The 13,333-nt window shown below is 34.9% G+C and overlaps 1 protein-coding gene across 1 annotated transcript; it reads right to left on the reverse strand.

The window, feature by feature from the left end:
- Window positions 1-12,317, reverse strand: LOC129265581 (protein cornichon homolog 1-like). The gene is made up of 5 exons (XM_064101743.1): window positions 12,196-12,317; window positions 7,139-7,207; window positions 6,027-6,139; window positions 3,634-3,777; window positions 1-2,796 (listed from the first exon to the last, which is right to left on the reverse strand). The coding sequence occupies exons 1-5, from the start codon at window positions 12,274-12,276 to the stop codon at window positions 2,769-2,771; spliced, it is 435 nt and encodes a 144-aa protein (XP_063957813.1). The 5' UTR covers window positions 12,277-12,317; the 3' UTR covers window positions 1-2,768.
- Window positions 12,318-13,333: the final 1,016 nt, after the last annotated feature.

Below are 13,333 nucleotides of genomic sequence, written 5' to 3' on the forward strand. Positions count from 1 at the left end.
TTACAAATTAACCTGTCAAGTTTATTCCAATTTCATAGCTCAAGAGACTAAGCAAGCATACAAGCTAAGCAGAAATATTAAAATATTTTTTATTTTTCATTTGCCAAGCAACTACCCTCTTGCAGTGGGTTTGTGTGCAATAGTTTATGTCAGAACTGTGTAACAATTAGCATCAGAATTAATAGGTACATGTACTTTTACCAAACAGAATCACAGGTGTAGACAGCATGAAATAAAAAGACAAAATCATACTAGAAATGATTCCTCTGTTGGATAATCTTAAAATTCAATAATTGGAAAAGTCATATGCTGCTACCACTTCAAGAGGTTTACCAGTGCAGAGCAACAAATTTCAGAGACGATTATTTATAGACTGTGCATAACTTCAATGGGCCAAGCCGTGCCATGGCACGACTAGTTCACGATTAATACACAACTAGTTCACAACTAGTTCAAGACTAGTAGCTCACGAATAGGCTGCACATATTTATCACGAGTCTCCAAATTATTGGCCTAAAAGGCAACGCATGCGCAGTTTGGCTATAACAAACGGCAATTCAAAAATCATCACGGAGTCTGATTTTATGCACCAATGAATGATGATGAAGGGAATGACGAGATATTACCGTCATGAATATGGCATGAACTACTCTGGAACATGGCAGGAAACACTGACACACTTCATACCCCACATTGTCACAAATGAATCATGCCAGTGCGGGAAACGAAAATTGTGCAAGTGTCATACAGTAGCAGCATTAAACTGAATTGAAATCAGATTTGACCAATTTAACGTCATTCTATACTGTCACATTGAATTAACCCACTGGGCCCTATGCCCTAGACAACTTTGGCTATTATGGAAAATATATACTATGGGCATGCCATGGTTTGGTGGTTCTAACTCATATTCAAAACAGAGGGTTTGCCCAGACATGTTTTTCTTCGCCAAGGGTTTTATCCACAAACTGCTGCAATCAAGCAAAGCGAGGTGAATGGGGACCAGCAGAATTGATTCCTTCAAACATTGAGCAATGGAAACTAGAGCTCTAGGTAAAACAGGACAGTGCACATTGGAATGGATCATTTCTAGATAGGTGGCACTATATAAATGAATATCATTACTATCATGTAAAATTACAATAACAAGACTGAAATAAAACTAAGATCTACAGACTGGGCAAGCCAAGGAGTATAAAAGTGAGTGTGGAAAACAAACCTACAGCAATATAAAAAAGTTTGGTATGTGACCTTTGACTCATTTCATCAATTTCAAGGACTTTTAAAGAACATATTTAGTTGCATGCTCCTGGTGACAGCAATTAAAGGCACATCCAGTATTTCTATTCCAAAATCAAATCATCTACAATAAACACAAATCACTACAACAAAACTAGTTACAATTGGAATTCAACATATCAATACTGGAACACTGTATACAATTCATTTTTGTGCAAATATCTACAAATTCAAATTTGATATTGATCTAACACCGAATCTTCCATCTTTGCTTCTAATCAATACAATTCACCTATTTTTATAAAATAATTGGAATAAAAAAGAACTAGAAATTAAATATCAGTCTTGTTACATACAAGATACAATGAACGTATGATGTAGTGTAATCTCATGTCTATGGCAAACAATGTACTAAAGAACTACATGTACAATCAATTAAAAGGTTGTTTGTATCTCTAAATGTTACAGGGCACTACACTGAATTGATAACATACTGTTGAATATCAATAAAAAATAAAGCTTTCACTAGACCTCTTAATAAGAAAGAACAAACTTAAGTAATATCATTAAAAAAAAACAATATAAAGATATCATTGTTACAACTGTAGAGTTTCTCCTCAGTTTACATTACAATATTTTCCACAATTTTTAATAATTGTGTTACTTACTTGACCTCATGAATTTCTTAAAGATCCTATCTATAGCCAGTACTGCCTGCACAATGATTTCCAATAATCAACTCCATTCAACAAATGATATTAAGATAATTATTCCTGGGAAGTTACAGCAGATTAAAATATATTCCTTTATTTTTATATATTAGACCAAAATGTTTTCCGATTCAACATCACTTCATGACTAACTTACTTGACCCACAATAATTGGAGAGCATTTCAGAGAGTCTCTGTATATCAGACATACATGTTGTATGAAACTGCCATGTACTTTCTTGTATATATTTCATTGTTTCTACATACATGTATGTCTAGTGTAATTTCTCACAACTTTCATTAAAAATATTTGAATGAATAGCTGATAAAAAATAACCATAATAATGATATGCAGAATACATCCCTCCTCTACCAAGGGGCAATTCACCAACAGCTGAAATCATGCTTTAGTGTCAGAAAATGAATTTTATCAGAATTGATGGTACGTACATATTCTTAAAGCCTTTCTAAGTTCATCTACAATGTATACATCGTTGGTCAATCGTCCTAGTACAACGGCTGGACTTGAAACAAACAAAGAAGTAACATTGATAAAATCAATTTAATACTACATGTATATCATGCATGTTTGTGCTTGCATTTTATACAATCTAGATTAACCGCAATTTGATACAGGCTGAGAAATATAATTTAAGATGTTATTGACACCAATTCCCCCCCCCCCCCATGTACCTGTATAACCATTGTGAAAACAGCACTCTTAACATACAATGTTTCTCTTAATCTTAACCCCATTACCGATGTCCTTGCAATCTCCTGGTTAACATCTGGATATAGGTTAGGCAACCTCATTTGACTTCATGATGAAACTAGGACATAGATCATACTGTGAGATATTATAAAGAAAACAGATAAATATTGTTTAATGTCATTTGTTACAGTGTCATTTATACTGTACATGAGCTTGGAATCATTAAGACCAAAGAAAAGGAAGATGCATCATTAAAGGCATTCAGAAAAACACATCAAACTAAATTTTAACTTATACCTGTATATTGAACAATTCTTATAACAAATTTATGTAATGTTATGTAATTGAATAAAAGCTTTCCATTTTTACTCTCCCACTAGACTCTTTTGCAAAAATTCGAAGGCTGTACTATCTTAGCAACTGAACAATAGGTGACTTAAGGAATGAACAGAGCCAGGAAAAATAGCCCCGTTCACATTTTTCCATGAAGGTCTGAATTTCTCTCTTTTAGATGGTTATCGTGTCATATATTTTTATTAAACCAATAAAGCCAACTTTAAAACTGTCGGATGGTATGCCATTGCAAACAGCTTTGACCAACTTGGAGTAAGATTTTCCTATGTGATCATGGCATTAGGGACAAAAATCATTATCATGGGTACAAAATACTGAGCTTTTTAAACATAAATCCTCCCTCTTGACAAAAAACAAAAATAGTTGGGGAAAATACGGGAAAGTATTTCAATTGATCTCAAGTTGATTAATGATAGTCTACATCACTTTGTATGAGTTACATGTAAGTACATGTATTACTAATAAATTTGAGAACATGGAAGAATTTGTCCAACAATGAAAACCACTGGTATATAATCCAGAAACCTTCAATAGTGAATAAAACATAATGAAAAATACTCCAGACGGCTGATATTATTAATATTGGGATTATCAATATGGGTCAATGACTCAATGTACCTGTATAAATAGTAGAAGAATGATAAAAGATAGAAGGCAAGCTTTATCCATCCTTCCCTCATACACCTGGATAGGATGTCTGCATTCATGATAGTAGTAGCATCATACAGACCAGGACCACTCATCACAGGCCGGTTCGCATATCTGGTAAAAGGAATGAATGAAACATACTTGAAAATAAAAATTTTGTTACATTTTTTTGTAATTTATTTAATATTTTCTATCAACATTCTATCAATAGAGTGGCTCGATCATTAAAGGGATGGTCCGGGCTGAAAGTATTTATAGCTTAATAAATAGAGTAGAATTCAATGAGCAAAATACCAAAATTTCATCAAAATCGGATAACAAATAAAAAAAAGTTAATGAATTTTAAAGATTAGCAATATTTTGTGAAAACAGTCGTCATGAATATTCATTAGGTGGGCTGATGTCACATCTCCACTTATATGAAATTAGGTTTATTAATTTTTTTCCTCCAAGAACTAGAAAAATTGGATTGACAACTGATTTAGTGCATTAGATATTTATTGCTGCAACTTACCGGTATTTCATTATAAGGGAGAAATATTATTCACACAAGTATGAAATAATGAAAAAAATATGATTTTATGTAATAACATAAGAAAACGGAAAGTGGGGATGTGACATCATCAGCCCACTTAATGAATATTCATGACTGTTTTCACAAAATATTGCTAAACTTTAAACTTCAATAACTTCATTATTTGTTATCTGATTTCGATGAAATTTTCGGCATTTTGCTCAGTGAATTCTACTCTATATAAATTATTAAGATATAAATATTTTCAGCCCGGACCATCCCTTTAATATACACATTTTTATCCTTGGAAGTTGGGAGGGAGGGGGTGTGAGGGGGGGGCACTTTAGAAAGTGAAATGCTTATTCAATACTGCCTTACTCCAGTTCAGATATTCATTAAAAACACTTTTATCTTTGTGTATTCGACTTGTATTCCATGCACGTATGATTATAAAGTCTTTTGTACATTAGTTCATTGGACTCAAGATGGCAGTCTTGCACAATATGGTTAGAGCTTTATAAAGTCCAGCATGAAAAGCAACTGTGGCCTTGTATGTTGCAACTTTTAAGCTTCAACTGGAATTATAATTTTTTTTTTATTGACATGAACCTTCTTTCATATTTGTTTTTTTTTTTAAAGTAGTGTTGACAAAACTTTTCTAATCATAAACAGCATGAAATCAATTGATTTAAATAAGTAAAAGTAAAAATAAACAGTAATGAATTTGGGCTAACAGTGACTTTCATTTTCATTTCATTCATATTCGAACAGAATTTGAATTCAATGGGTACATGATATTCACTTTCATGTTGTGTAATTTGGAAACACATACCTGGGTGTCACAAATAAGGTCTCAAAAGTTGTGCAAGATTTACAAGAAAAAGTCATGAAACAATGTGGCACAAATTTTTCATGTTACAGATTCATTACAAAAATTGCCCGGTCCTTTTAGGCTAAAAGGGTGTCAACTAAGGTAGACTTACACTATCATGTATTAAAATAAAAACAATATAAAAGCTATTCCTTCTGATAGGTTTGAACCAATGCGTAGCCAACATAGCAACAACAGTGCTAAACACTCTAAAGCTATTTTTTATGTAGGCCAAGTCCCAATCATGGAATTGTAAAAATATATGCCTATTCAAGGATTTGTGTAACTAAAGGTTATCATATCAGATACAGAAAACAAAGCTTTCTAATGAAAAATAAAGCCAAAGGAGAGATTGTTTGCAGAATGCCGAACTTCCATTTACATGTATTTATCAAATGCAAGTAGTTTGGGTAAATCAAAATATCATTCATGCTCAAACTTTGAATTAATTGTCAGACAAATCAAGAGATGATATCATGAGAGATACTTTGTTGAAATATGTGATATAAAATCTGATAAAATCTACATCTAGCATACACATATGTCTAAATAAATTATTCAGGTAGCAAAACTTTCTTTTTATTTTTGGTATAATACAACAAAATCATTTTTGAAAGCATGTAATTGGACAACAATTTCATAATGATATGTAATACTATATAGCTTTCTGAGTGATAACTGGATGAATGCAATCAATGTTCCATGAGTCTAATGTAAAAAAAAGCATTACTAAAGTATCCAATTCTGTTTTTATTTTTATAAAGACTCAATTAAGGGAAATGATGCAAAAGTGTTGCAATGATACAACTTGAATTTGTATTTTTAAATTATTAATAATACAGTCTATCATAACAGTCTTTAACCTTGAATTATTTTGTTGTGTTTTTTTTTCAAGACATCTCAATAGTTGAACCTCACTTGAAGGACTGAAGATAAAGAGTTTATGTAAATGATAACACCCCTCTTAAAACCACATACCTGAAAATATGATATCCCATAAGAGGGAGGTTCAATGCTACTGTGAAGAGCTGACCAGCAATCAAGAACAGTACATTGTAGAAGATGTGGATGATGTACTCTGGAAGTACAAGCTGTGAGGGGAAAAAATGTCATATAATGTAGTAGATATTTCTACATGTATTACATATCAAATAGGAGTGTCGCTGGGGCGAGCACATAATACGCCTGCCTATTACACGGAAAATGGAGTTATTGTTCAAGCAAGAAAAGTGGAAGTACTTTCCACTTTCAATCGTCACTATGAAAACGAATGTACAGGTATAAACAACAAAAAGCAACAAAAGCTGTATCAAGGGTAAGATTAAAACATGTCACTGTGACCTTGACCTTTGACCTTCCTGGGATCCATGCTAGTATCATACACACCAAATTATATGAGCCTTGGTTAAGTTAAACTGAAGTTATCGCATTAACAACGACTGCAAAAGGGTAAGATGAAAACATGGCATTGTGACCTTGACCTTTGACCTTTTGAACTCAAGATCAATAGGCTTTCTGGGATCTATGCTAGTATCATACACACTAAATTACATGACCTAAGGTTAATTCAAACTGAAGTTATTGCGTTTACAAGGAAAAGTTTACTGACGGACACCGAACGTGATACCATAATACGTCCCGTAGGACGGGCATATAAAAATTCAAATCATTTTGTTTCTTTCAAAAGATGTGAAGTAAATATATTACCTGATTACTTCTAGAAACTTATTGTGATGCAATGAAAAGTTCCTTTCACACAGATACTCTATATTTCATCATGATAGCTATTATAAAATTCATAAGACTGAATTAAACCCTAACTTATATGATATAAGACAAATTTGTTCTTCTTCTCCTCTTCCTCCCACCTCTAGTCTGCTTTGCAAATCCGTCACGTTTTAATTGCTAGACTTTTGTGAAGACACATTTGTAGATCAACGCTTAATTCAGGGTCTGTGCCTGCAGACTATCCCTCATCCTCCTCTCCCCACATGAGTTTTACTCCTTTATGTCACATGATGAATTTTGACTCCTAACATGAAGGATGGATCATAATGCAATGACCGCAACCTTTCTGTATTCCTACTTACCGGGTTCAGGCTATTACACTGATCTATAGGGTTCTTGTAGTCAGTTTTCAGCTCATCAAAGGCAATAATCTGAAGGAGAGAACAAAACACAATCAGCACATAAGTATTTCTATCTATATAAGTTATGTCAGTAATGATGTCAAACTACTCTTTTACCATCCAAACAGAATCACTAAATAATGTTGCACATACAATGGACACATTTTACACCAATAACTTTGCAGAACTGTGAACGGGATTGGTTCTTGATTTTGCACATTGGAAGTGTACCGTATGCAGCTGATATTGTCGGATGTGAAATACACACCTGATTTCTCAATTTCTTTAAAATGTCATAAATTCATCAGGTTACCATTGCTATATGCATTTATGAACACAGTTTAAAAGTGATTTCTATTATCTGTTAGATCTTTAAAGACATAGGTTAGAAACAAAAAAATCTCATTAAAAGAATTATCTTGTTCTTTTTTGTTTGTAAAATGAAATATTCTTCATATGGAAAAGAAAAACACTCTGGAAAGAAAATAAAATTCTTTCAGACACTTTCAAGATATCTGTGATTGAAAAATCATCATTTAATTTATCTCCTGCATAGTCTAATTTCAACACATGTAGTACATGTATATGGAATAAATTTGGGATGGTATCTCCAGCCACTTTCACCACTTTGTAAGGCACTAAAGAGTGATGTACAACTATTTCAGGGTTTAATTCTTACAACATATTACATGTACAGACAAAGCTCACAAAAGTGACAAATGGCACCATGCAGCTAAGATATATCAAAACAAGTGGAGCGCCTCTGGCAGTCTTGCCTGCATTACGCAATTCAATATAGCAGCAGTGCTGACTTTGAAAATGACTACCAGTATAGAATAATCATTCACAAAAAACACAATTCATAAGATGATAAAATAGTATGTTCATTGACCCTAAATAACATTTGACCTTGATCGTGTGACCGTAGACTTGTGCAAGGCGATCAGTGATACTTGATTACCCTTATGTCCACATTTGATTTCATGAACTAGATCCATAAAGTTTCAAAGTATGAAGGCAATTCAACAAATACCCCTGACACAGCCAAAGTTAATTGACCTTGGTAATGTGACCTGAAACTCAAGCAGGATGTTCATTGATGTTTGATTACTCTTAATATGTCCAAGTTTCATTAACTAGATCTACATATTTTCAGAGCTATGAGATTTAAAGAACGTTGGTTGAGATTTCGGATATACATAACATAATCTAAGTTCATTGACTCTAAATGACCTTTGTCATGTGACCTGAAACTCACAAAAAATGTTCAGTGATACTTGATTACTCTTATGTCCAAGTTATGTTGAAAATCAACAAACACCCCAACATGGCCAAAGTTCATTGACCCTAAATGCCTTTGACCTTGGTCATGTGACTTGAAACTCAGGCAGGATATTTAGTAATACTTGATTACCCTTATGTCTAAGTTTAATGAACTAGGTCCATATACTTTCTAAGTTATGACATTTCAAAAACTTAACCTTCGGTTAAGATTTTGATGTTGATTCCCTCAACATAGTTTATTGACCGTAAATGACCTTTGACTAAGGTTGTAACCGATTTTTAAATCGGCTCCGGATTTTATCCGATTTTACCACAATCGGCGTTCTTAATCGATAGCACCTAAAAATAAAGATGTCCCGCCAAACGTTCATTAACCTGTGATCTATGACAATTATTTTCATTTTATTTTCCTTTGCGACTTTGCTCGGAAGATGAGTCGTTCGTTTATCTTTCTAATAAAAATCATTTGGTTTATTTTAAAGCAGTAACACCTTAAAACTCTTTTAAAACATGTTCCAAACCATCGCGCATGTTGGCGACTTCCATTCCAATGCATTCGTCTTTGTGACTTTGTCAGGAAAACGCGACTGCTAAAATTTTTTTGATGTATTCCTTGTTTTTAAACATTGCCAATTCAATTTTCAAGAAGCTTAACTGCCAATCCGATTTTCGATCTGATTTTTTATCCGATTTACAACATTACCTTTGACCTTGGTCATGTGACCTCAAACTCTAGCACGATGTTCAGTAATACTTGATAACCACCAAGTTTCAAATACTTGGCCCATATACTTTCTAAGTTATGATGACATTTCAAAAACTTAAACTTTGGTAAAGATTTGATGTTGACGCTGACCCGTCGCCGTTGGAAAAACGGTGAATAAAGTCTCGCTCTGTTATGCAAGAACATGATAAAAGAAGAATTTTAAAAACCTCAGATTCAAGCACATTTTTTTTGTTTTGATGACCCCATTTCTTAAATCTCAGTCTTCTCTAGACCAAAAGCTTCGGTCTCTGTTATATTGGTTGTTCCGCTGAACTCCGTTGGCTCCACTCACCAAATACAGAGACCGAAGTTCTAGCTCGATCTGTACAGGGGACTCAATGGCCATGTTTATTTATTAAGTTCGGATAAAACAGGGAAGTGAAGTTGCGCGACAGCCGAAGTAAGTCACTGTTTTTTCCCCTTTTAAGTTTATTTTTCCCGTTTTGGTGCATTTCAGGCCAAAACGGAATAATAATCTTTATTTTGGTACAGTTCTTTTTATATATTTTTATGAAATAAAGACAAAAATCGATGAGCCCCGTCGGGGGGATTTTGCATTGTTAATCCCCTAATGGTGGCTGCACGATAGCGAGCCGTTTCTGTACGAGGAGAAATAAAAGAAATTAAAAAATGTTAAATAACTCCTCGAAACAGACGGCTGCCAGCTGTCTAACTCTAACTAAGTCTTCTCGTGCTAGATTATAATAATACAGATATCCCGATCAAATTTAGTGAGCGATATACCTGTGTTGTAATGGGGTGAAGAATGTACAGCATTTTCCTGGTTTAAGTCATCAGTGCATTCACTGCCGTTTATTTCGTCAGCGCTGATGACTTCTTTCCTCTCCCAGTGTAGTCACAGTAGTGCACACAATGACACACACCAACAGTCACACACGAGAAGAGAGGTGACTAATTTCACGAAGTCGAAGGCCAAATCATAATATGTACTGGCTCGTGAAAATAACTAAGACAAGTCTAGGTCTAGCTATTGAATATACCTACATGTAAATCTAACGTAAGATCTAAGTCAGATCTGAATGCATTTCCGCATACACGTTAGCCGGTTAGGGCCGAATTGTTTAAGAAACTTAGTAACATGCACCCATGGGTTCATATCGTCTCGCGTGCGAAGGAATATCAGTCATATGCACGCGACACACACGACACATTCAAAATATACTGGGCTTTTGCCCACATAAAATATCACGCATAATCTGACAAGGGAAAGACTAGGCACCTACACTATTTTACACGCAAATGTACGCAAGGCATTGATTACGCGAAGTCCGTGAAGTGTCCAATCTTTTCATTGTATAGACTTTGGTATACCGTATAGTGCCGTATTATTTGACGTTCGTTAAATAAAGCTTGTACTGCTGGTTTCATTCCAGGCATGTGTATTTTTTTCATTTTTTTTTATTAGTCATCGTTTTAAATTAATCGCAAAAAAGTGTTATCATCGCCAATAGTAATCTTGAATTATGTTTTTGAAGGTATTTCATTTATTGGTGCCCATAATTAGTAAATTAATCATAAGAATTGCGCATTCAAAGAATTTAGACACAGTTACAAAATTACCGAGGAGCTGAATCAAGGTTGTGAAATTTATTAGCGCCACCAACGGGCTTCCTTGTATTTCCGTAGAAGAGACAAACGAAGTCACTTGCTAGGCCGAGGTAAGCGAAATTTGCTCTTTTTTTAATGAAATTACTTCATAATCATAGGGCCTATGGCTATGTATAATTTTTTTATGTATTGCTACTTACCGGAAAGAGCCCCGGTGCGTAGCGAGAAGGAGTTTCGGCAAATATTACTTCAGCAATGAAGCGATGTTTGCCGACTACTTCGAAATCCAGGGTCAAACCACTCCTAGTACCAATGAGGTCCAAACATTACATGTATGGACCTCATACTAGGTGACATCAGTAGTATTTTTGGTTAGAAATCTCTGAGAACAGGATATTTCTATATTATATCACAAGTACAAGCTATATTCCTTTCTCTTATTTAAATTATAATTTTATAGTGTAAATGCATCGTTAGCAACAACAAAAAAATGAAAGAAATGAAGGGGAACTTACATTTTCACTGCTTTTTCCTGATTTTCTGGGCAGTTGCTCTTCACTTCTGACTCGCGATCGAAGCTGATATGAAGATCACGTGATTCGCGTTCTCGTCGGCTGATCGGTTGATTATTCTTTTCGTCAGACGTTAATAATATATATTTTATAATGCTAGCATTCATCGCTAATTTAGGTGAAAGAGATTGAAGTTAAACAGCGCCAGGTCGGAATCATAATTATTTTGGAAGAGTGTATTTATACACTCGATCTCATACCTGACGTAGACGGCGCTATTCAACAAATGCACAATCTTCAATATAAAAAATAAAACAGAAAGAACGCCTTGAACACAGGCCAAAATGCCTAACGATTTCTCCGCGGCATTAACAACTATCATAAAGGGCACTCCATTTATTATTAAAGATGGACGTATAGCTGTCTATGGCGACAAAATTTGCCGCAAATATTTACGAAGAATTGTGAGAAATGGTCTGAAAATGCAACAAAAGAACCGGTGAGTACCGATTAAACATTATCAATTTATTTAATAGAACATATTTTATGACTTCAGTTTAACAATTTCTAGATAATATTGCTTAGTTCTAAGCTAGGGCTGCCCAAATGCGCGTGAGTGGAGTCCCAGTTTATTAACACGGGTAAGTATTGGGGTGTCGCCTAGAGTGGGTCAAACACGGTCCCTGGCCTTGTACGACTACGAGGTTGGTATATAATTAATATACTAACCTCGTATATTAGTGCGAGTGAGTAACATGAAACTAAGTAAGCGGGACCGAACAATATTCGATACCGCCCTATTTTGGACGACCAACATCATAACCTAATTTTAACTGACATTAATTTTATTTTGAAACATTCAACCATTTCAATTCGAGCAAACTTACGTGGAATATTGCAAAGAAGATCAAAACAGCAGCCAATATCATGGCCAGCAAGTAGCAAAAAGCGACAAATGTAAACGCCATGTTGGAACCCGACAGCCTACTCTCGCAGTGTGTCGCCCTCTGGGGTTGAAAAAGGAGGAGGAAGGGGAGGAGGAGCAGGAGCCAGAAGCAGGAGGGGGAGAAGAAAAAAAAAGAAGTTATGTGCCAATAAGAAATTACTGAAAATATGTGAATGAAATACGAAAGATAGACATCTTTAATCAACAAGGATGAAGTTATTACATGTAGATCGAGGTTTTCCGGTTGCCAGTGGCGTACCTAGGATTTTCCAGAAGGGGGGCAAATTTTTTGGAGGATTTTGACAAGCAAAAAAAAAAAGAAAAAGGTCTTCAACCACAAATAAAGGGTTTCTTACCACAAAAAAATTTGACAAGCAAAAAAAAAAAAAAAAGTATTCCGGTTCAAAAGAGGGGGGACGTCCCCTGTATCAGTTGTGACTCGTCAGGGGGGGCAGGGATACGTCCCCTGCATGAGTTGTGACTCGTCAGGGGGGGCAGTCTGCCCCCCCCCCCTTAGGTACGCTAGTGCCGGTTGCCCTAGGCCCGACATGATTATTTTCCTCGGTGAATGTTCTCTATTACTGAATTCTTCTCGAGAGACCAACCGCCAGGCCTAACAATGCCAGTATTTCACGGGTGTAAATCACAAGGGAGCGGGGTCGGGGGAATGGGATGATAAATATATTCCCCCACACTTTTCGGAGAGGGGGGTGACATGTATTATCATCCTTCCACACACACACACACTTTTCAAGACAGAAACATTTTTTTTAGTCATCAAAATAATTAATACTACTGGTAATGCGTGGATTAATTAAAAGGCAGGGTTACTTCATGTAGATGACAGATCACAACAATTAGTGTTACACCACGTGCATAAAATGTTCTATTCGGATAAATTAGATCATTATATAGCAAATAATTTCACCCGTGTATCAAATATCCATAGGTACACAACTCGAAATAGTAACTTTAATTTTGTATTACCAAAACGTGAATGACATATAGGGAACACTTTTTATTTTAATGGCATCCAATCTTGAAAGTTGGAATGCACTTCAGTTTTTTTTCAGTTCAAT

The sequence above is a fragment of the Lytechinus pictus genome, chromosome 7 (genome assembly GCF_037042905.1).
Source record: "Lytechinus pictus isolate F3 Inbred chromosome 7, Lp3.0, whole genome shotgun sequence".
Lineage (NCBI taxonomy): Eukaryota > Metazoa > Echinodermata > Echinoidea > Temnopleuroida > Toxopneustidae > Lytechinus > Lytechinus pictus.